This window comes from Crotalus tigris, unplaced genomic scaffold (genome assembly GCF_016545835.1).
Source record: "Crotalus tigris isolate CLP2741 ecotype Arizona unplaced genomic scaffold, ASM1654583v1 scf7180000018371.15429387391:27106975, whole genome shotgun sequence".
Classification (NCBI taxonomy): Eukaryota; Metazoa; Chordata; class Lepidosauria; order Squamata; family Viperidae; genus Crotalus; species Crotalus tigris.
The window spans coordinates 21,913,492-21,936,771 of record NW_024096970.1 but is presented as its reverse complement, the minus strand read 5'-3'; the positions used below and the strand labels follow the sequence as shown (position 1 = coordinate 21,936,771).

General features: G+C 34.8%; 2 protein-coding genes across 2 annotated transcripts in view; one reads left to right on the top strand and one right to left on the bottom strand.

The window, feature by feature from the left end:
* Positions 1–19,466, top strand: BBOF1 (basal body orientation factor 1). Its single transcript, XM_039351758.1, has 11 exons — positions 1–139; positions 244–514; positions 8,552–8,617; positions 9,225–9,368; positions 10,102–10,182; positions 10,276–10,346; positions 10,775–10,919; positions 11,818–12,311; positions 13,933–14,037; positions 16,041–16,109; positions 17,592–19,466. Exons 1-11 carry the CDS (start codon positions 96–98, stop codon positions 17,698–17,700), a joined length of 1,599 nt encoding a protein of 532 aa, XP_039207692.1. The 5' UTR covers positions 1–95; the 3' UTR covers positions 17,701–19,466.
* ALDH6A1 (aldehyde dehydrogenase 6 family member A1) overlaps positions 18,411–23,280 on the bottom strand; it is a 20,486-nt gene continuing 15,616 nt past the window's right edge. Inside the window, exons 10-12 of the mRNA XM_039351757.1 lie at positions 20,449–20,628; positions 19,952–20,050; positions 18,411–19,749 (exon numbers count right to left, since the gene is read on the bottom strand). Of these exons, the coding sequence (XP_039207691.1) occupies positions 19,645–19,749; positions 19,952–20,050; positions 20,449–20,628 (384 nt within the window). The 3' untranslated portion in view covers positions 18,411–19,644. The remainder of the gene's footprint in view (positions 19,750–19,951; positions 20,051–20,448; positions 20,629–23,280) is intronic.

Here is a 23,280-nt window from a genome sequence, read left to right as displayed (position 1 = left end):
TTTTCTTCCTCACTTTTCCGCGACGCGCAGTTTCCATAGTAACGGAGTCGCTTTAGGCAGGAAGAAAATCCCTGGAAAAGCCGGAGCCTGGGAACATGAAAGGGAAAAACGCGCAAAGTAAAAGCGCGAAAGGAGAGAAGTAGGTATCTCGGGAAGTCTAACGAAGGTGGTGGGCTGCTTGGCCGGGGCTAGTCTGTTAAGCCAACCCTTCACTCGTCATTTGCGTCGCGTTGCTCTTCTCAGGGGGAAGAAAGTCGGCGAGGGCGCCGGCAAGAGCAGGGTAGAGCCGAAGTCCTTAAAGGAGGAGTCGGAGGCCGAAAGGGCTAAAGCCGCAGCGGCGCTATGGGAGGCCAGGTTGGAGGTAACGGAGATCTCCCGCAAAGAGCACCGCGAGGCTGCTCGCCGCCTCGCCCGGAACAACGAAGAGCTGGAACGGCAGCGGCGGCGGCTGGAGAAAGACATGGTCGACGTGGTCTCCTGCCTCAAGAAGCAAGACGCGGAGAAGGAAGACCTGGTAGGTGTAGCGTGGCCCCTCTTTAATCTGTCAGGCTATGGTTTCGTGGGCAAATGTCAGTTACTGATTTCTTTAAATTGCGGATTTGCCTTCAATTATTACTGCATTTACATTACAGCTAATGCTTTAAATATTAAATGTATAAATATCATCTCAACGCAATGCGCTAATTGTGAGGTGTGCACCAATTGCACCAGAGTCACTATGGATAATGAGATGGGTGGAACATAAATTTAACAAATAAATACATTTCAGAATGAAGAAATGCCCTGGGAAAAAATATATAGCATTAACCACTATTAACTGCCCGGTTTGATAGAGCAACCAAACAGGACAAATACAGACTCCAATAGATAGTTAAGACTGCAAAAAGAATACAGGTAGTCCTCAATATACGATCAAAATTTATGTTGCTGAGTGAGAAATTTGTTAAGTGAGCTTTGCCCCATGTTATGAGTTTTCTCACCACATTTGTTAAGTGAATCACTGCAGTTATTAAATTCACTTGTTGAATGAATGTGCTCTCCCCATTGACTTTGCTTGTCAGAAGATCGCAAAAGGGGATCACATAATTCTGGGACACTGAAACCCTCATAAATGTGAGTCAGTTGCCAAGCGTCTGAATTTTGATCATGTGACCATGGGGATGTTGCAACTGTTGTTAGTGTAAAAAATAGTCAAAAGTCACTTTTTTCAATGCTGTTGTAACTTCGAATGGTCACTAAATGAACTGTTGTAAGTGAAGGACTACCTGTAATTGCAATCAGCCTGCCTTCTATAAAAGACCTGTGTATTGCACAGGTCAGAAGGAAGATACCTGCAATCCCTCACATCCTGGACATAAACTGTTTCAACTCCTTTCTTCTGTCTGGTGCTACAGGTCATTGCAGGCCAAAACAACTAGACACAGGGATAGTTTTTTCCTTAGTCCATCACTCTGCTGAACACTTAATTCTCACAGCACTGTCTTATGTCTTTGTTAGACATACCCAATTAGTATGGCTGTGGCGCTATTATTACCTTTATTATATTTCTTGCTCCATCCTCCTATTGATATGATTATCATTATTCTGTTGCTTTGCATGTACACTGAGAGCTTCTGTGCCATAGACAAATTCCTTGCGTGTCTAATCACACTTATTTATTTATTTATTTATTTATTTATTTATGAGACTTATGTACCGCTTTAAGTGCAAGCACTCTCTAAGCGGTGTACACCAGTAAGCAATGTATATATATATTTACATTGCCCCCAACAATCTGGGTCCTCATTTTACCTACCTCAGAAGGATGGAAGGCTGAGTCAACCTTGAGCCGGTGAGATTTGAACCGCTGACCTGCTGAACACAGTCAGCTAAAGTGACCTGCAGTACTGCACTCTAACTGCTGCGCCACCTCGGCTTGGCCAAATAAAGTATACTGTTCTGTTCATGAGGTTAGCAAAATCTTGATAAAGGAGAATAATTAAGAATGCCACTCCATACTCCCTGTATGTACCTTTCTTTTGACTGTCACATTTGAACAGAGGAATTTGATAGTATATTCCACATCTGTAGTTAGAAAATCTGATTTGAAACCTTGAAAAAGTTGAAATTGGCTCCTCGCCTCCTCCTTTTCTGGGTGCTTTTCCTGGTGTAAGAGATGGTAGGAAACAATTAGATTTTTGCTTAAAGCTCGTCTGTGATTTTAATGTAAAGACATCATAGAAAGGTCTCCATGCTAATTGTTGGGTTTTCTATTCTCCTATTTTTGGAAATTATGCTACAGGCAAACTTTTGGAAAAGTGAGACAATGGCATTTAATGGCTTGGTATGCCTTTCATTTGTTAAGAACATTTTTCTCAGTATTTATAACATCAAAAAAACTATCTCTAGGTGCTAAAATATGGAGCTATAGACTTAAGCCAGAAGAAAGGCTTTCTGGCGAGCTTCCGGTGGGAGGCGACGGCGATGGCGGCTAGCTTTTAGCCGTCCAGCTGGGGAAGTGTCAGAGCCGCGGAGCGCAGCGCGCATCAGCTGGCCCGCGGCTCGGAAATCCCTTCCCGGGCAAAGGGAAGGGATAGAGAACGCAAGAGTAGAGGTAGAACCCCTGAACCCCCTCTGGATTTATTTCTAGAGGGGGTGAAAGGAGTGTTCCCTCGGAGCTCTTGCTGATCTCCGCCTCCCAGCTGTTTTTGCTTCCTTGGAAGCAAAAGAAACCGCCGCTTCTATCTCCGTGTTTACAGCATTTTGGTGAGTAATTTTTAAACGGACGGAGCAGTTTAAAGGACTTTTTCTTATATTTTAGGTGTTTATTTTTTTATCTTTTGATTTTTACTATTTTTCCTCCTTTTCTTTGTTATATTAGTGAAAGGACTTAAGATGGCGTTTTGAAAGTGTCGGAGTTTTTTTTTCCTTTCTCTTTTGTTTTACTTTCCCTTTTTAAGGATTGTTTTTTGCTTTTGCTTTTGCTTTTGGCTTAGAATTTTTTTTTTGAATTGTTTGCTCTTTTATTACTTATTCTTGGGATTTATTCTGGACTTTTAATGATTATAGTTTGTCTCTTTTTAAAAATTCTTTTTTTCTTTTTTTCCTCCTCCCTTTTTGGCTGGAGGGGAAAGGGAAGTGATAATTGTGCTTTTTAAAATGGCTTCAAAGAGGCAGCAGCCTTCCTCAGTACCCAAGGTTATTTCTTCTCCTATAACTTCCACTGCACAGCTACAACAACAATCTAAACATGCACCACCGGCTCAGCCACCACCCTCCCCTCCTCTACCTGGACTTTCAGTGCAAGAGGTTAGAGGCATAATGGGAGAGATTGTAGTTCAAATGAGAGAGGAAATGACTCAATTTGTTTCACAGATTAAATCAGAAATTAAATCTGATCTCAAAGAAGAGACAACGGGGATAAAGTCTAAATTGCAAGAAAATAATAATGAATTACGACAAGATATACTGGCAGCTGTTTCAGGTTTGGCTACTGTGGTGGTTAAGCTCGATGCAAGGCTTGAGGAAGTGGAAGACAAAGTTGACTCTTTAGATGACAAAATTCAAGACGTGGAAAGGAAGGTGGACTCCTCACAAGAAGATATTTTGATGTTTCAATACAGACAAATGGAGTATGCTCTGAGGATTAGAGGCCTCAAGGAAGATATGAATCAAGATTTGATGGAGGTGGTTCTTAGTGATCTGGCGCTGGCTTTGGATATGGATAAAGGAGAATTACAGAGAGAAGTAGAAAAAAATTATAGACTCAACTCCTGGATTGCTAAGCAGAAGAATTTGCCCAGAGATGTGGTGATTTACTTTACAAAGAAGTCCCTGCGGAATGAGATTATACAAGCTTTTTACAACAAAAGATTTCAGATTGCCGCCCAAGATGTCATCATTCTAAAGGAAATCCCATCTAAAATTTTAAGAAGTAGGAAAGACTTTGCTTTTTTAACCAATGAGCTTAAAGCTAGATCGATGCCATTCAGATGGGAAATTCCGATGGGTATCGTTTTGAGCCATGCTGGGACACGTTACAGATTGAACACAGTTGACAAAGCTAGAGATTTCTATACTTCGGTCCTGAGTGCAGGCTCAACTTCATCTGGTCGGAAATCTTTGAGTGCTAAGGAACCTGAGCAGCAATCTGAGGCACTAGATTTGGTTTCCGCAGGGATGATAGAAGTGGCAAAGCAACGCCAAACGGAGGCTAAAGAGCAGAGGATGACTCGTGCAGCTTATAAGCGTAAAGAGAAAGAGCAACGTAAAAAAGAGCCCAAAGAGAATTCTCCTGGAAGTGCATCACCGCCGGTGGGAGGAGCAAGACCCAAGAGTTATGCAACACACGCAGCTCTGTCAGAGTTTGATGGTGTCTTCTCCAGGCTGCGTGCCAAGGGAGATGGCAAAGTTTTTGACCTGGAATGTTAATGGATTGAATTCTCCTCAGAAACGGAAAAAAATCTTTTATTATTTGAAACAACATACCAATGATGTTATTTGTTTACAGGAAACTCATATTCTACTTAAAGATCAGAAATATTTAGTTAATGCTCGTTTGGGATCTCATTTTATATCTCCTGCACCTGGGAAGAAAGGGGGAGTTGTTATATATGTCAAACAAAACCTGCCAGCTTGTCTGGTAGAATCAGATCCCCAGGGGAGATATGTGATGATTGAACTTGGTATTTATGGTAAGAAAGTACTTATAGTTGGACTTTATGCTCCAAATCAACAACAGGAACAATTTTATAAACAGTTACACCAAAAAATAACTTTGCTTGATTATAGATCGGTGGTATTAATGGGTGATTGGAATGGTGTCTTAGATACACAAAGGGATAAGAAAGGTTCCTCTCCTTTTCTTAAACAAGCAAGGCTACCTAAAGCCTTTTTTGATATGAAAGAAGACTGGGAATTAAGGGACTATTGGCGGGAACGTAATCAAGAGGAGAGAGACTTTACTTTTTTTTCTGACAGACACCAATCTTTTTCAAGAATTGACTTTTTCTTGATTACCACGGATTTGTATAATAAAGTAAAGAATGTAAAGATTTTTCCTAGATCACTGACGGATCATAGTCCAGTTTGGATGGAGTTGATTCAAGAGAAAGAGGAAAGAAGATCCTGGAGAGTTAATGAAAATTTGTTTAGACAAGAGAAGAATGTTCAAAAACTAAAGGAGTGTTTAAAGGACTATTTTGCTTTGAATATGTATAAGGGGACTTCAATGTCAATGGTATGGGATGCAGGTAAAGCATTTATGCGCGGTGTTTTGATAAAAATGAATAATTTTTATAAGCGAAATCAGACTCAGAAACGTAGAGAACTTGAAGATGAAATTAAACTAAAAGAAAGGGCTTTGATTCTAAATCCTTCTGATGAAAGTACTAAAGAATCTGTAAAGTTATTAAGGTCACAATTTAATATGTTGATAGCAGATCAAGCTGCAACCAATTTATTATTTATGAAACAAAATACATTTTGTAATGCTAATAAGCCGGGGAGATGGTTGGCTTATCAATTAAGAAAGAAACAGAGACTGAGAATAATAGAGAAAATAAATTATAAGGGTAAACTAGTTTCTCAGAAGGAATTAATTAAAAAATCTTTTTTGGATTATTATCAAAACCTATACAAATCTACTAATGTACAACTGTTAGATATAAATAAATATTTAGCTGAGGCAAGTTTTCCTAAACTGACTGAGGATCAGAAATATGAAATTAATGGTTTAATTACTAAGGAGGAAATCGCCTCAGCAATTCAACAATTGAAATTAGGGAAAGCACCGGGTACGGATGGGTTAACAGCTGTTTATTATAAAGCTTTAATGGAGGAGATGATTCAACCATTAAATGATCTTTTTAATGGTATCTTACAGGGTTTAGAGATTCCTCCTTCATGGCGTAGTGCTTTTATATCATTGATTCCAAAGGAGGATCAAGATCTTACTTTACCAAAAAACTATAGGCCTATATCTCTTTTAAACGTGGATTATAAGATATTTGTAAAAATTTTGGTAAATAGGCTTATGAGGGTGGTGCATCATCTTGTGCATAAAGATCAATCAGGGTTTATAACAGGAAGGTATATGAAAAACAATGTTAGACAAATTATTAACTTATTAGAATACTTAGATAAGAACAACCAAGTTCCTGCAGGGCTCATATTTTTAGATGCTGAAAAAGCATTTGATCAACTGAATTGGCATTTTATGCTAAGAGTAATGGAAGAAATGAATTTTGGTGAAAACATATTACAAGCCCTTAAGGTAATATATCAAAAACAAACAGCACAACTTATTGTTAATGGAGGTTTGTCGGAGGTTTTCACAATAGAGAAAGGTACTAGACAGGGGTGTCCTTTATCGCCATTGTTGTTTGTTTTAACATTGGAAATATTATTGATTAAAATTCGAGAGTCTCAGGAAATTAAAGGAATATATGTTAATAAAAAAGAATATAAGTTGAGAGCTTTTGCGGATGACTTGGTTGTTACTTTGTCGCAACCTGATTATTCTGTAGTAAACTTATTACAGTTGATTCACCATTATGGTTTGGTCTCGGGTTTTAAGATTAATGTAAATAAGACTAAAATTTTACCTAAAAATTTGTCGAGTCAGGAGAAGCAGATTTTGGTTAACTCGACGGGTTTTGAGATTGTTAATAAGGTAAAATATTTGGGGGTGATGCTGTCTGTTTCTAATGCAAAACTATTTAAAAATAATTATGAAAGGTTGTGGGTCGGGGTACAGAAAGACTTGAAGAATTGGGAAAAGCTGCAATTATCCCTCATGGGAAGAATTGCAGTGATAAAAATGAATATTCTACCCAAGTTTCTTTTTTTGTTTCAAATGTTACCAATTTTGAAAAATGAGATTAATTTAAATGAGTGGCAGAAGGGTCTCAATAAATTTATTTGGGCAGGGAAAAAACCAAGGGTTAAGTTCAAAATTATGCAAGACTTCCGTGAGAGGGGCGGACTCAAGGTACCAAATTTGAAATTATATTATGATGCGGTGGTTTTAACATTAATTAGTGACTGGGTAAATTTGACAAATTCTGAGATACTTTATCTAGAGGGATGGGATTTACTTTATGGGTGGCATGCCTATTTAATATTTAATAAAAAAATAGATTGGGCTTTTAAATCTCATATTTTAAGAATTTCTTTACTTAGGATTTGGAGAAAATATTATAAAAGTGATTTTAAAGTACCATTATGGGCTATACCTTGGCATGCGATAGAAGGAATAAAAAGAGGGGTTAAAATGGATATGGTGTCTTATAGACAGTTACTTAAATGGGATGGACAAAACTGGCAATTAAAATCACGGGAAGAATTAGCACAAGAAAATTTTACTTATTCTTGGTTCCAATATAGGCAACTACTAGATAGATGGAAGATGGATTGTAAGGTGGGTTTTCTTAGAGAAGATGAAAATCTTATTAAGCAACTGAAGGATCAAAGACAAACCCACATTAAGAGAATTTATGGGGTTTTAGTTGAATTGGACTCAGAAACGGAACTAATTAAAGATTGTATGATTAGATGGGCGCAGAACTTTGGTGAGCCAGTTTCATTGGACACCTGGGAAACTATTTGGGTGAGAAATGTCAAATTTACTCAAGCACAGAATCTAAGGGAGAATTTTTATAAAATGTTTTATAGATGGCACCTTGATCCACAAAAAATGTCTTACATGTACCCTGACGTGCAACCTAAATGTTGGAGATGTGGTTATAAGGAGGCTTCCTATTATCATATTTGGTGGTCATGTAGAGAGATAAAAGCATTTTGGATCAAAATATGGTGGAATATCCAGAGAATTTTTAGAAGGAGGGTAAAATTTACTCCGCAATTATTTTTGTTAGGTATTGTTACAGATTGTGATACAAAGGAGGTTGTATTGATGTTAAACTTGATCACAGCCGCGAGGCTGTTATTGGACAATATTGGAAGAAGGAATCTTTGCCTACATTGCAGGAATGGTTTTTTAAAGTAGCTTATCTGGCAGAAATGGCAAAGATTTCGGCTTTCTTAAAGCAACAAACGCAAGAGAAGTTTTTTGCTATCTGGGACAAATGGATAAAATTTATACAATTTAGATTGGGTATACAAAAATATTATATAGCTTTTTCATAAGTTTTATTTTTATATATATTATAGATATCTTTTTTATATATATAAATATAAAGTTTTTAATTTAATTTTTATTTTTATTTTTATTTTTTTTTATTATTATTTCTTAAGCCTATATTCTGCTCTGGGAAGCTCAGGGGGGGGGAAGGGAGGGTTTTTGGGAGGGGTGTGGGGTGGGGGGTTTTTTTTATATGTATTGTTTAATTTTTTTTTCTTTTGTATATGTTGTTTTTTGTTCTGTATTGTTCTTGTTTTTTTTTTTAAAATTTATAAAACTTTTAATAAAAAAAAAAAAAAAAAAAAAAAAAAAAAGAAAGGCTTTCTGGGGATTTTAATTTTTGCATCCCTTTATTCAACAGTTATTGGCTTCTGGCTGTTATCAGGGAGAAGTATTGATTTCTTTATCAACTTTGTTTTTCATATTTAGATTGAGAAGCTGAAACAGCAAGTGAATGAATTGAAGCTCAGAGCAAAAGAGGAAAGTGAACAAGCGGTGAATGGACATTTCTTCTGACACTTTTGGTAACAAAGGACACTGCAGCTCAGGCTTAGCATATTTTAAGAGTCAGGCATGACAGATAAATGTAAAGTTTATTACATAAGATTATTTTGCACTAAAAATACAAAAATAATTATTTTTTAAAACTCACTTTGTTACTAATTCCTTAATCATTTTTTGAAACTTGTTTTGTTAGAAAAAATGGAAAAGTAGGGTGCAAGTATGCTGATATTCTCCTTCGGGCAATAAAGCCAAAGCTGTACTTTTTTGATGGACTAAATTCTTGGCACCTAAGTGAGTTACTTCCAAGTAAACATATCTTGCATCAAGCTCTAAGAAATCCTCAATTCTCAGCAGTTGGTTCATATAATCCAAGGTAGAACTGTCTTGAAACTGATAAAGCTATTATTTGTGCCTATTTTGCAGTTTTATTTTATTAATATTTTATTTTTTTAGTGGTAATCTTTATCTGGTGATGGATTATTTTTAATTGCTTTTAAATATTGCAATAAAATGTCATGTTTGTTTTTCAGTATTGTTTATCTAATTTTAGATCTATGTCTAGATATTTTATTTGAGCTAAAAGATTTTAAATTTGTAGGCAGAACAATTTGCTAAACAGTTAGAAGAGATGGAGGCGAAATTTCATCGAAAGGCTAAGGAAATTGGTCTAATTCAGATTGAACTTAAGATGATCAAAGAATTTCGCAAAAAGAAAGCACTTTTGGAGAAAGAATTAGAAGATGTAAGTTTATTCCTCACAATTCTTATATTTTTAGAAGGGCCTCTCCTCTTCTATTATTGTCTCCCCTTATTGATAGTTCTATGATAGGAAGATGTAGCTTCCAGTAGTAATCTAGAGTTGTGAAATATGCATCACAACAGTCTGTAAATTATAATAGGACTATAAAATATTACTTTGCAGAAATTCAACTGTCAAATGTGGCAGATTGATAGAACAGGAATTTCAACAGATATCCTGAAGAATAATCATTTGGACAATACCTCTAGAAGAGAAAAAGCTATGTTAAAGTGAGATACAAGTTATATCTCTAAATAGTGCGCATAATATATGTATCTATAGAATTGCTGATCTTTTTTTTTAATTAAGTAAGAGATGATAGGTAAAAACTATAAATCTGAAAAACAATTGGAGAAATCTAAATGTGAGATATCCTAGAATAATCCAGTCCTGGAAAGCCTGTTTGGTCTAGTTGTTAAGCACCAAGCTAGAAAACAAGAGAAAGCCAGCTGGGTGACTTTGGGCTAATCGTTCTTGGTCCAACTCACCTTACAGATCGTTGTTGTTGGGAAAATAGGAGGAGGAAGTTGTGTCACCTTGAATTATTTGTAAATATAATAAAGGTGTGATACAAATAAATAAATAATGCAGACCTGTGCAGTTTTTCTCTAGAAAGCGTTAGTTGAATTGTCCTCTAGATGACTAAATTATAATGAAATGTTTCTTTAAATTCTAGCTGAAAGATACCTTGGATATCACAAAAAAAGAACATCAGGAAACTATTAGTATGTTGGAGAAAAAGTTCATTGAAGAAAAGGTAGATTACTTTGGGAATAGTAGACATAGTGTTTCAATGTATCTAATCGCTGCAGTAATATATAGTTCTCCCTCTTGTCACTTTTTCTTTCAGCAACGTCTGGAAAGAGAAGCAGAGAAGAAGATTATAATGCTGGCTGAAAGAGCCCATCATGAAGCTATTGCGTAAGAATTGATCTCTGTATTCTTATTTGGGTAAATATGAATGATGATGATGATGGTGATGAAATATGAATGGTTCTAGGAAATCAACATATGCCTCATTCCTGGGAAAAAAAATAGGATGCCAAGCTGAATATCCTAATATGTTCTTAAATAGGTCTGTATCAATTCATTCTGAATTTATTTTTTTGTATTGTGAAATGTTAAATAAAGGAGCTAAAATCCTTGTGCTGATAGAATTTCTTCTGTAATGAAATATGTGAAAGACACCTCTTTTGGGCTTGGCCTCAAAAACTAATCCCATTGTTGGGGATCTTCCAGAGCAGGGAGATAAATAAATGAAGTTCCATTGTGCAGGCAGACTTTGCTTTTACATTTTATTAAGAATTAGGTCAGAAAATTTAATACTGGATTATTTTGCTCTTATTCAGACAGTTGGATAATGCTGGACGAGCAGTTTTTACAGAGAATGTTCGTCTTCAAGAGGCTGTTGGTTATCACATGAAAGAGACAGAAGAGTTAGAAAGAGTCAAGGAAAAATTGGAGAAAAGCAATGCCTCTCTCTTGCAGGAAAAGGTTTTTATTCTTCCTCTTTTGTTCTTTGATAAATAAGATCTAAATCATATTTCAGAAAGTTTTTAGCAATACAGTTTTTCTAAACAGAGACACTGAGGAATTTATCATTTGGCATATCTTGGGAAGCTGAAAATTTTATGTAAATGGTTTGGCAATTTTTGAGAGAGCCTCTCTTAGCCTCTTATTGAAAACCATTTGTGTGTGTGATTCTGTTGAGATTTGGAAATGAATATGGCATTACTTACAATATTTATTTAATCAAGGTAGCTTCAAAATAAGTTTAAATAGAGTTGTTGTTATAGGTAACAGAATTAAAAGAAATGGCTCTGCTAGCTCAGGCTACAGTTCAAAGCAATCTTAATTTTGCACTTTGTTTGTTACAGTAACAACTACATAACTCTGTGGTGCTCACAAATAGGAGATGGTCACATAATGCTTCCTATGACTGTTCTCTGAAACTAGTATTCTGTAGGCTGTGGCTGGCACAGGGGTGACCCAGCTTCAAATCCATCTTCAGCCATGGAAGTGAATTTGAGCCAATCATTGTTTTAGCTCCACATAGGGTTCAGAAAAATAAGACAAAGTGCAGTTACACTGCCTTTGATATTTGACTTTAACATTTATTTCAGTTGAACAATCACTCTTTTAATTACCATTTGGTTAGCAGGGAAGCTACAGTAGTTTTGTTCCAAAGAATAAATATCTAATAATGTTACATCCTATCTAGAAAGATTCAGCATTGATAGAAGACACATTCTACAAACACATGAAATAGGACTGGCAAATAGTACATTCAGTAATACATTCTTGACCAATTCTTATTTACCATTTTGATTATTAAAAACGATCTTTTAATGTTTACCATTGTTTTTGTCTCCCTTGTTCCTTGTTTTTTAAGGAAACCAAAGACCTTTTAATTAAGAAGAAGATTCTCCAAATTACTCAGCAGAAAGCACTAATCCAGGAGCTTCAAAACAAGGTTAAAAAACTAGAAGAAGCAGTTAATTATATGGCTGGAGAATTTAAAATAGAAATAAAAAAAACAAAAGAGAAGGCTTTGGTACAGAACCAAGCAGGTCAGACAGAAATCGGAAAGCTGGAGCAGCTGCTGGAAATGAAAGAAAAAGAAATGAGTAGAGTGAAGAAATTAGCCAGGAACATCTTGAATGAAAGGACAGAAGTGGAGAAATTCTTCTTAGATGCTCTGGAGCAAGTCAGACAAGAGATCATAAGCAGCAGGAAGTGTTACAAGCAAGTGGCTCAAGCCGCCTATCAAAGGAAAATGATGGCAGCATTTGCAGGGAAAGAGGACTACCCCAAAATCAGAACATTTAATGACAATGCACATAGCACAAATAGCGTGCAAATGGACCTTTTGGAAGCAGAGAAATGGTACATGTGGTGGAATGATTTGTAGTGATTTGTGGCTATTTAATGTAATATGAGGTTTTGATCTCTGGGAATTGAATATATTCCAATTATACTTTCAGACTTCTGGATACTCATATAAGAGACAAAATGAATGCCATTTTTCTATTATGTATTTTACTATAACTTTATCATTTTTAATATGCTACAGGCAGTTCTGATCCAGTGAAATATCAGATTTCAAAGGTTGAAATATACTAATTTTGTTTTGACCCCAGCATCGTTGTGTAAAGCACATTTTTCAATTTTCTCTTAAGAAAAATGTATTGAAAGTGTTTGAAAATCTGAGTAGGTAAAATTTAAATTTAAATATGTTTAGTCAAGTGTTTGCTTTTTTGCAAATACTTATTTTTATATCCTACAAAAATCACGTCCTGACAGAATGGAATAGTGTGCCTTAAAATAAATCTTTGAGTTTTCCTGGATTACCAAGATTCATTCTAGGTAGTCTGTTTTTGGATAGTACTACTGCCCAGGACTGCATGATTATGCACTTAAATGGCTTTTTCATAAGTTTTAAGATTTTAAATATTAAGGGATAGGCATGCGAAGTTCATCACCAATTAAATTCTTATTAAAGATATGTTATCCCAAGTGGAAAATTTTTGTGATCAAATAACCACCCTAAGATCACTAACAATGTCAAAAAGAGTACGATAGTCCTCATATAGCAATTGCTTCGGACAGCAACCATTTGTAGTTACAACAGTGAAAAAAAAATAACTTTGAGACTAGTTCTCACATTTATGTCCTTTGCAGGTCTGTAAAACAAAGGAAAGCTGAAGGAAGACTATAAGCACAGTTGTAATTTTACTTAGCACCTGCTTTGCTTAATGATCAAGATGCCAGTCCCATATGTAGTCACTAAATGAAGACTATTTGTATAGATATCTCTGTAGCAAGTACTACTTCTTTAGGTAATCTCATCGAAGTAGTAGATTCTGGGGTGATCTACCTTTTAGATCTGCCATTAATGTATCAACATCTTTAAAAACACCTCTAGAAAAGTCTCCAGAAGGTACTACTTGAAAATGTGTCCCTTAAGACTACTTGGTCTTGACTACCCTACTATCTCATTTTTTGAAAGACATAAGGAAGTTTAGGTAGAAAAACTGAGAAGGAAAAAATTACATGACACATTGTGGTAGTTGTTAGCTATAATTTACTAAAAAAAATTCATTGTAACTTAATCTTTCTACCATCTTCCATCTTTTAGGATATAGAGATGATGTATGAAACTAGCAATATTAATGAAATCTCTACATAAAATGTATGCAGGTGTTGATTACCGGTTGGTAATTAATCTTTAGTGGAGCCAGCTAGATTAATTTTATTTACTGATTTGCTCTATATAATTTGAAATGCAGGCAGAGTACATAGAAACAGAAACCGATAGCTTTTTATCCAAATATCTTAGTTCTTCCTAACAGTCTGCCTGTATTATCACCCTCTCCAAGTTGAGTAACTTTTAAGGTGGAGGGTGATAATAAATAAATGTATTATATAGGATCATGCCATAAACATTCATAATTGCAGGTTTATACTGATGAACTTTGATTCATGATATTTTTGTGTATATGTATAGGACAAATATTCAGAAGGGGAAGGTGGACATTTCTGAACTGACCTGGGAGCAGAAGGAAAGAGTATTGAGGTTACTGTTTGCAAAAATGAATGGCTTAAGACACAGGTAAAATACTATTTAATTATTTAGAGTTGTAGGATCCATCCAGGTTGTAGTTCCTTATTTCCTAGCTTATTACATATATGCTAAATTTGAAATAGGGAAAATTACTACTACAAAAAAGATGGCTATTCAGTTTAAAATATGACTACTGTTATAAACATTTTCATCTGTATATTTCTTATTCACTGCTATGTGAATAACTAGAAAATGAACATCAGAAAAATATACGGTTGCTTGTTAATGAGATGTGCGTTTATATTTAGAAATCAACGTTTCAAAGCAGAGAGAGACTATGAGTGATAGATGTAATTTTCATTCGTAGCTAACTATATATAGAGTACTGAATTAGTATAGACAGTTGTAAAAGAAAATCTATTATAATTAACATTTATTACCAATAGTGAGCTGTATAGAATATCAGTGTCATTGAGTGATTGGTTCACATTTTGAATTAATTCATGGTTGGTTTAACATTATGTCACAAACAATTGCTAAAGAAGAGTGCGTGGAGCTGTATAACAAGTTAATTCAGTATATGGTTTCTTTGATCTTATCTTAACCAAACTAGTAGTAGTTACATGAACAAAAATGAAAGAAGAAAATAAAAGAGAAAGGATTACTAATGAAGAGTATCAGGCTGGTCTTTATTTGCTATGGAATTAACACCAGGAGCCTTGTTTATTTATGAACAATTAATGTTTAGTAATTTATTAAAATTATATCCCGTACATCACATTAAGGATATGTAGATTGTTAAAAATGTCATGCATTGCCTCACCTTTGCCTGGACTATTTTTAGATACACAAATTACATATTGATTTTAGAAAATTCAGATTATAAAAAGAAAATTGGCAAAATTAAAAAATCTGAATCATAAAAGAATCCATGCAAAATATTACAATTATATTTTACATATACAATTTTTGGTATGTTATTGCTCCCCATAACATGTATGCAGGTAAAAAAGATCTGAAAAATTGGCATCAAGATTCTTGAAATAAGTAGTTTTAGGAATTTTTTAAAAATGCTTTCCTGAGATACTGTTCTTCATGGGGATTTCTAAACAGAGATGGATTCTGATTTGTGCAGGACTGAAGCTATGGCCAAGGTCCTATAAAGTGTTAGAACTGGCAGAGCCTTTTTGCAGAATTATAGATTACAAACTGAAATATTTTTTGTCTAATAACATCTAAATACTTTCAAAATGCAAGTTTTGTATTTCCTGCCCGAAATTAAGTTTTATCTTTGTTTCCATGAGCCAATCTGGTGGGAAAATATGACTCTGAACACAAGATTCAGATTATTTACTTATTTATTATAAGGTTTATAATTCTGGCATTTCTTCAGATAATTAAGGCAGTGTAGCACGCTCTCATTCTCGTGTTTCCCCCTATCAAACTGGTGAGATGAGTTGGATTAAGAGAAGTGACTGGCGCAAAGCCACCCACTGAACTTCCATTTGCACATGGATTTCCTTGGTCCTAATCCATGCCTTTAACTTTTAAATGGAAGTGGCTTTTATCACTGTTGTCTTGATGAAATTTGCATGCCATTTGCATGTCATGTTAACTGAAAGTGTACAGAGAATTGTTTATATCAGAGTCTCAAAAAATGGATGAAGTAATAAAGGACAGTTCGGAATGGGTCATTCAGAAGATCTACCTGTTGAATAATTATATAACAACTTGAGGTATTATTTACGTTGATCATGACACATTACCATCTTGAACATAGCTCTTCTAGTAGAGATCAGAGACATTTTTGCTATTTTGTGAATGGAGGAGACACTTCTATCATATTGATTCCATTTCCTTGCAGATTATAAAACCTTTGATTATTGTTTACCAAATCAGTGATAAAAGTTTCAAACAAAATCCTGAAACTGAAAAAATACATCATTTTTTTTACTTCATTCAATTCTTGCAACAAGGATTATAATTTGCAAATAAAAAATAATAATTCATGCCACATTAACTTGTCACTTATTCTGTAATTTGTTTTATAGGAAATACAGTCAAGTTTTGGTTCCAGTAACACCAACCAATTTTAATTTTGCAGAAACAAAGGCATCTGAGTAAGAGAGTACATCTATTTATTAATTAGTATTAATTATTAATTTTCTAATACTTTATATACTGTATATTACTTCCAAGGGATGAGTTTTTTGTTTTTTGTCTGACTCTGGTTTGATGTTTATCTGCAGAGTGCATTGTGGATATTTTTTCTCCCAACAAAATCTTTTATCTAACTAATATAAATATTTTATTACTACTTTAGATAACATTTGTGTCAGAATGATGTTTATGCACATCTGGCTGTTGCATGTGTGTGATTATTATTTATATTTATATTACAATTATTTATATTTATTTATATTTATATTACAATTTTCAAGATAACTAGACATACTTTCTATAAAACACAATATAGACCCTAGAAATGTTGGCAGAAGTATGAAGTATTCAGTTTATTTATAGGTCTATGGTGAGAAAAGATCAGTGCAGGGCTATTCTGATGCATGTATTAAAACAACCTGCTTTTAGTTCTTCTTTGTATTGGATGCCGAAAAGGAATAGATGCACACACATAATCTATTAAAGATAATATATATTTGTGTTGCTACAGTAATCAAAATAGAGAAAGCACCCAAAGCCTAGTTATCTGCAATTCTTAACATTTCTTAATAACATTTTCACTCTGGATTACACTCTGAATGGAGAAATATGGGGAACTGACAGTGGGGAGTTGGCAATATTTTAGCTGCTGCCCAATTGTTTTTCCTCTAGGAATAAGTTGAGATAAATTATCCAAATTTATTAAATTATATTATATTACAATTTATTAAATTGCATCAAATTATAATTTATTAAAGAGGCCCACTTTTGAATTCATCCTGTCTTTTACTTCCCCACACTAAATTTGATTCACTTTGTTGTGGGATCTAACCTTGGATGGAGACCAAAAATCCTTTACATAATTTTTTTCCAACACTTAGTAGGGTTGGAAATAAAAAGGAAAAATAAATAAGGTCTGGACATTTCCTTGGCCTTAAGAATGGGCACAATACTTCTAGGATCTAGTTGCGTTTTTTGTTGAACAAAGGAACTATTGTGGCAAGCCCTAATGATGAGAAAGGAAATGCTAAATTTTAGTGGAGAGGGAAAATTTCTGAATAATAGCTTTCTGAATTATTATTATTAAGAGAATGCATTAGCACTAAATATGTCGAATAGGTACAGTAATTGAAATATATTTACCCATTTTTGTTTTTCATTTTCTGGTATTGTTTATACTTGCAATAATGTCTGTGTAGCAGTAATAATTATTTTGAAGTTTAGCTATCAGTTAATTATGATTCATTCTCTAAAGTCAAGTTTCCTAAAGAGCAACTCCTAAGGGGAAACTTGCATAAATGGAGTTAGAACCTGAGAATTTTTTGTTCCAAGAATAAAAATATAGCTGTATTCCTGATGACATTTGAAATCTTAGGCTAAGATACAGAGGACAACTGAATATATATCACTCCTGATTTTTTTCCCTGGTTTATCTTTTACAGAGGTGATACTGTTCCTGTCTATGCTTTCATCACTCAGCAGGCACCACTATCTGAATCATCTCATAAATCATCACCCCTCCCAGATATTCATCTTATACCACCCGAGTAGATTAGCATGGATACTAATCACAGACCGCTGAAATTATAATTCTTCTTTTCTCAACATTTACTCAGATGTGTAAGGCTAATCATGCTGCAGCAATGAAAGCACTGATTTTGTGCATCACAATTTGCTTTACATCAGGTCAACTTGAAAGATAACAGAATTGTTTCTTTAAAGAAATAATTCGTGGTTTTCTTCAAAAAGTAAATGTCTACACATCAATTCATTTGTTTAAGAAGTTATTTGAAAGGTTGTGTATTCTTGAATAAAACTGATTAAAATATGTTTGCAACTATTTTAAAAGCATTTTTTGTGGAAAAAAAGTAATGATTCTGGTAAGAAAATATCTCCAAGGATTATCCAGTGGGTCAGGGGTTGTCTAGTATGACATACAGATGAACAATTTTTTTTTTTCAGATTTATATACTGAATCTCTCACATAGGAATATCAGGAGGTAGAATACCAGTGGCACAGTCTGACAACTTTGATGTTTCTTAAAGGCAGTTTTTTATTTTCATCTAAGCTTTTTACTTGCTTTCTATATTTCAACCAGCGTGTCCAACGATTATTTCAAAACATTCACAAACCTCATTGTTGTCTTTGAACTAAGACATGATTTAGTATCATGTTCAAATAATAACCAATGTTTATACTTTGATTTAGTATTAGAAGTATTTCTATTATTAGATTATTAGTCTGAAGAAAACCAAAAGGCTTTTGAATTTAGTGGCATTTATTCATGATTAACACCAATATGCAACTTTCAAGCATATGGATGAATAACCTGTTCAGGTAATAATGATCAGTTTTTAAGCACCTGTTAGGTACAAAAGCTAATTTGATTAGACAATAGAAAGCAATAGCGCATTTTCCAAATTTAAGGAAATATTTTGTAATTTTTTAAAAACTCTATGTGAAGATCATATGTAGTCCCAAAATAGCATCACTGTATCATCCTTTATCTCTAAATTTGACATAAGTGTATTACTCATAGCTAATCCATACATACTATATAGCAATATAGTATGTATGAATTAGCTATGAGTGATACACTTATGAACAACTGAACAACTCAGAGATCTCAAGATCAATAATATGTATACTCAAGTATATAAAATCACAGATGTCTTTGTAACTAGTGTTAGAATCTACCTTCTCCACATATATTTGGCTAATGAAAAATATCATAATCAGATTAAAGCAATATAGATAGAATATATTGCCTCTATAAAAATACGTTACTTTCTTGGGCCATTTGTTCAGCACTATTTAAAACAAAGCTCAAACACATCTAGTTCCAAATATACTCAGTGCATAAATAGTATGTAGGCACATTCATGTATAAAATTAAAATTTGTTGATTTTGTATGACTAAATTTTGTATGATTTTGTATGACTAAATTCTAGTGATGGTAAGGCTTCACTGCTTCTCCACAAGGCCATACTCTCAAAACAGCTCTATGAAATGCTTGCAGGATAGTTCTCCTGGATTTGCCTCTCCCAAAATTTACTTGCCCATCCTAGTATGAGACACAATCATTCCAGCATATGCAGGATTTTTTTGCAAAAAAATCTTAAAAGCAATAGAATATATCACCCATAAACAGAGTGATATCAACTGTTGCAGCAACTGCTTTCCCAAAAACTAATTCTCTAGGAAGAACTTGAATTTTCAACATTATCTCATGAATAGGACAAAAGCAAATGAAGCAGATACTGCTTTGGCCTGATTACTCATCACAGAGAATGTTTTCTTCTACAAAAAAAAAAAGATATTCCATATATGGATAGAATTTAAATCTTGTGTTAAAAGGCTCTATTCAATTCATTAGAAAAGATGATCCTGAAATGAAGACATATCTATATTTCCAGGGCAAGACTGGCAACTCAAGGATACCCCGCACCATCCCAGATGAAAAATACAACTCCAGCAAGTATATCAGTTGGCTTTAGTTCCCCATGGTTGGCATAACTACTGCAGGCTTGGTAACGGTGGCATCTTCCTCCTTCCATTGGGAAATAACTGTCTTCAGCTGTGTATAGAACTGCACCCCCTGAAAGAAACAGATACTAAGGTATAGAATTTATGTCAGCCTATGATGAAAAATTACTGCAACTTAAGAAAAAAAAACATGAGACAAACCACTGCAAGTTTGCTATGAAATACAGTATGCTACTAAGCACAGCCCTTCCACATTCCATTTCACAGACACAATAACATAAATATATTTTTTTTAAAAAAAAAACAACACTTACCTGTTTGCCATAGAAATTGGTATCCCCCCTGAAAGATCCACGGGAGCCAGTAAAGGAGAACATTGGCAAAGGCACCGGAATAGGAACATTCACACCAATCTAAATGAAAATATGTTCTTGTTTAATGTAAAAAATTATTTCACATTTCATTTAATTTGGCTCTCAGTTCGCCATCAATAAATGGCAAATACTGTAGCCAAATAAGAGAGAAAAACAGTAGTGTAGTCTGCAATGCAATATTATTGATGCAACTCATTTTTAAGCAGTGCAGCAAGTCTAAGAAACAAACAAACGAATGAATCTTCTCACTATAATTATATACTAATATAAAACTGGGAGGCCTATATATGTCACTTTTCATTTAAATTTTACAAGTTATCTGAAAAATTAGAACATTAGGAAATTGATCCATCTAGTTTTATTCAAAACTGTCAACAGTTCTTCAAGTTATTGGTGTTAACAAGTTCTACATAAGAGATCCTCTTTTATTTATTTACCTGTCCAACATCCACTAAATGGGAGTATTTCCGGGCAGTGGCACCATTAGTGGTGAAGATTGCTGTTCCATTCCCATAAGGATTATTATTCACTATTTCAATTGCATCATCCAGATTGTTTGCTTCCAAAACCACTAGGACTGGTCCAAATATTTCCTCCTTATAACAGGTCATATTAGGCTACCAAAACAGAAAAACGTGTAATGGCATACACACTTCAGAGAGACAGTGCAGAAAATCTTTTTATTATACTATTGAAAAAAGAATTTTCATTTACGAAGCATGATTCACATGTCTTTCACATAACCGTTGAAGGAATGACTACCACTCTGGGCTCTGATTATCTAGCACTATATACAACATGGATCACCTAAGAAAGAAGAGGAAGGCATTTAAGGCATTTTTTTAAAAAATTAAAAATTAAGCAGCAAATTCCTAAGTGGGGTAAATAACTCCAATTAAAAACTCAGCATGCTCAGCAATAATGGAATGTAGAATGTCTGGAGAAGAAAAATGAGAATAAAATGGTGTGCTTGGGGAGGTTATTGCCTGGAAGCTCAAACAAAAATAGTCCAATTAAGAAATCAGAAGAAAGAAAAAAAGTGCAAAGGTTTTGTTACAGACCACACATAAATACTACAGCTAAAAATCTGCAAATTCTTTGACCTAGTATGCTATGCTGGCCAGGGCAACAATTTAGATGTATAAAACAGATCCCAATTCTGATATAAAATGCACTAGCTGACCTTAATTCCCTGATTGCTACAGAAGGCCTGCAATTTAATCTTACACAACCTTACTTAGAAGCCAGACCTCTTATGAAACTCTTATAGAACCGTAGTGTTCTTTGATGTACTGGCCAGGTATAAAAGAAAGAAATCAGCTCTTTTTCCCTCTTAGCTGTTGCTTCTGCATCATTTTAACATTCATCTTTAGAACTACTTTGATTAGAAATAGATATGTAATACTCATGGCCTGCATCTTTCAATAATCCTTAACTTTCTACAGAAAAGAAGTATATCTTCGAATAAATAACTCCTATCAACTCTGTCATAGTGAATCTTGTTTGTGCAAAATGCAACTAGGTGGGCCTTTATATGTGCACCTAGAACTACACATATTATACCTCTGCTCCACAAGCTACACTGACTACCTATTTTATTTATTAGATTTTATCCCACCTTTATTCTAAGTAACTCAAAGCATTAAGTATGTAATATTCTGTAATACCCTTTCCTCCTCTGTTTCCTTCGACAACAACTTCATGAAATGGGTTGGGCTGAGAGAGTGACTGGACCAAAGTCACCCAGCAGCTTTCATGTCTAAGGTAGGACTAGAACGCAGCCAACACCTTCACTACCAAACCCAACTTTGCTTATGGGTCCAATTCAAGGTGCCAGTAATAACTTATAAAGCTCTACATGGCATGGGGCCGGGTTATTTGAAGAACCGCCTCTTTCCAGTGACATCTACTACTCCCATCAAATCCAACAGAAGAGACTTGTTGTGAGTTCCATCCACTAGAGAATGTCATCTGGTGGTACACAGGAGAAGGTCTGTATCAGCTGTTGCACCTGCCCAACGGAATATCATTCCCCCCTGGGGTCTGGCTGGCCTTGACTTTGCTGGCCTTCTACAAGGACTTGAAGGACTAGCTTTGTCATCTGGCCTGATCAGAAAGTGGTGTGGAGCTCATAAAATGGATGTACTGTTCTTGAATGTCCGTGCTTTCCCCAGTGACTGTATTGTACCTCTTTTAATGATTTGTTTTTAATGACTATGTTGCACTTAGAGTCACAGATTTGACATGGGCAGCTGCAGTAATTGAATAAATCTATCTACCTACCTACCTACCTACCTCACCATCCCTGCCAGGAATGCAATCCTACAGGAAAACAAAGATTTGAATCCTCAGTTTTTATTGTTTTCATACAGCAGATTTCATTTTTCTTGCTTTCTTTTTGGACTGTCTCCAATTTTACAATTATTTTTACTGCAGTTGTTAACAAATTACCGATTAAGCAAATCCAGCTTCCCCAATTAACTTTGCTTGTTGAAAGCCTCCTGGGAAGGTCACAAATCACAGTCACATGATAAAAGGACACATAAGCACTATAAACGTGAGCTGGTTGCCAAGCACTGAAATTGCTATCAAGTGACCGTGGGGATCATGCGATGGTCTTAACGTTGAGGCTGGATCACAAGTCACTTTTTCCGAGACCCTTGTAGCTTCAAGCTGTTATTAAATGAATGGTCCTAAGTTGAGGACCATCTGTACTTTCAATTTCACAGAAAGTTAGCAGAAAGGAATGCTGTTACCTCATGTGTCACTGGCACAGCGCCACATTATTTACATCACCCACATAATCATTAATAACAACAAGATCACTGAAAGTATGCTTCAACACTTCTCCAAACATATTATTTGGTAGGGTCCTGATATAGGTAGTGCTCAACTTACGACCACAATTGAGCCCAAGATTTCCATTGCTAAGCAAGACAATTGTTAAGTGAGTTTTGTTCCTTTTACAATCTTTCTTGCCACAGTTAAGTGAATCACTGCAGCTGCTAAGTTAGTAACTTGGCTGTTAAGTGAATCTGGCTTCCTCATTGACTTTGCTTGTCAGAGGATTGCAAAAAGTGATCACATGACTCCGGGACACTCCAACCATCATAAATACATGTTGTAAGTGTAAAAAATGATCATAAGTCACTTTTTTCAGTGCTGTTGTAATGTTGAAAGGTCACTAAATGAATGGTTATTGTCAAGATAATAATTTAGAAGCTAACCAGCTGATGTAATATATGATGTAATGATGGGAATAACTCAGC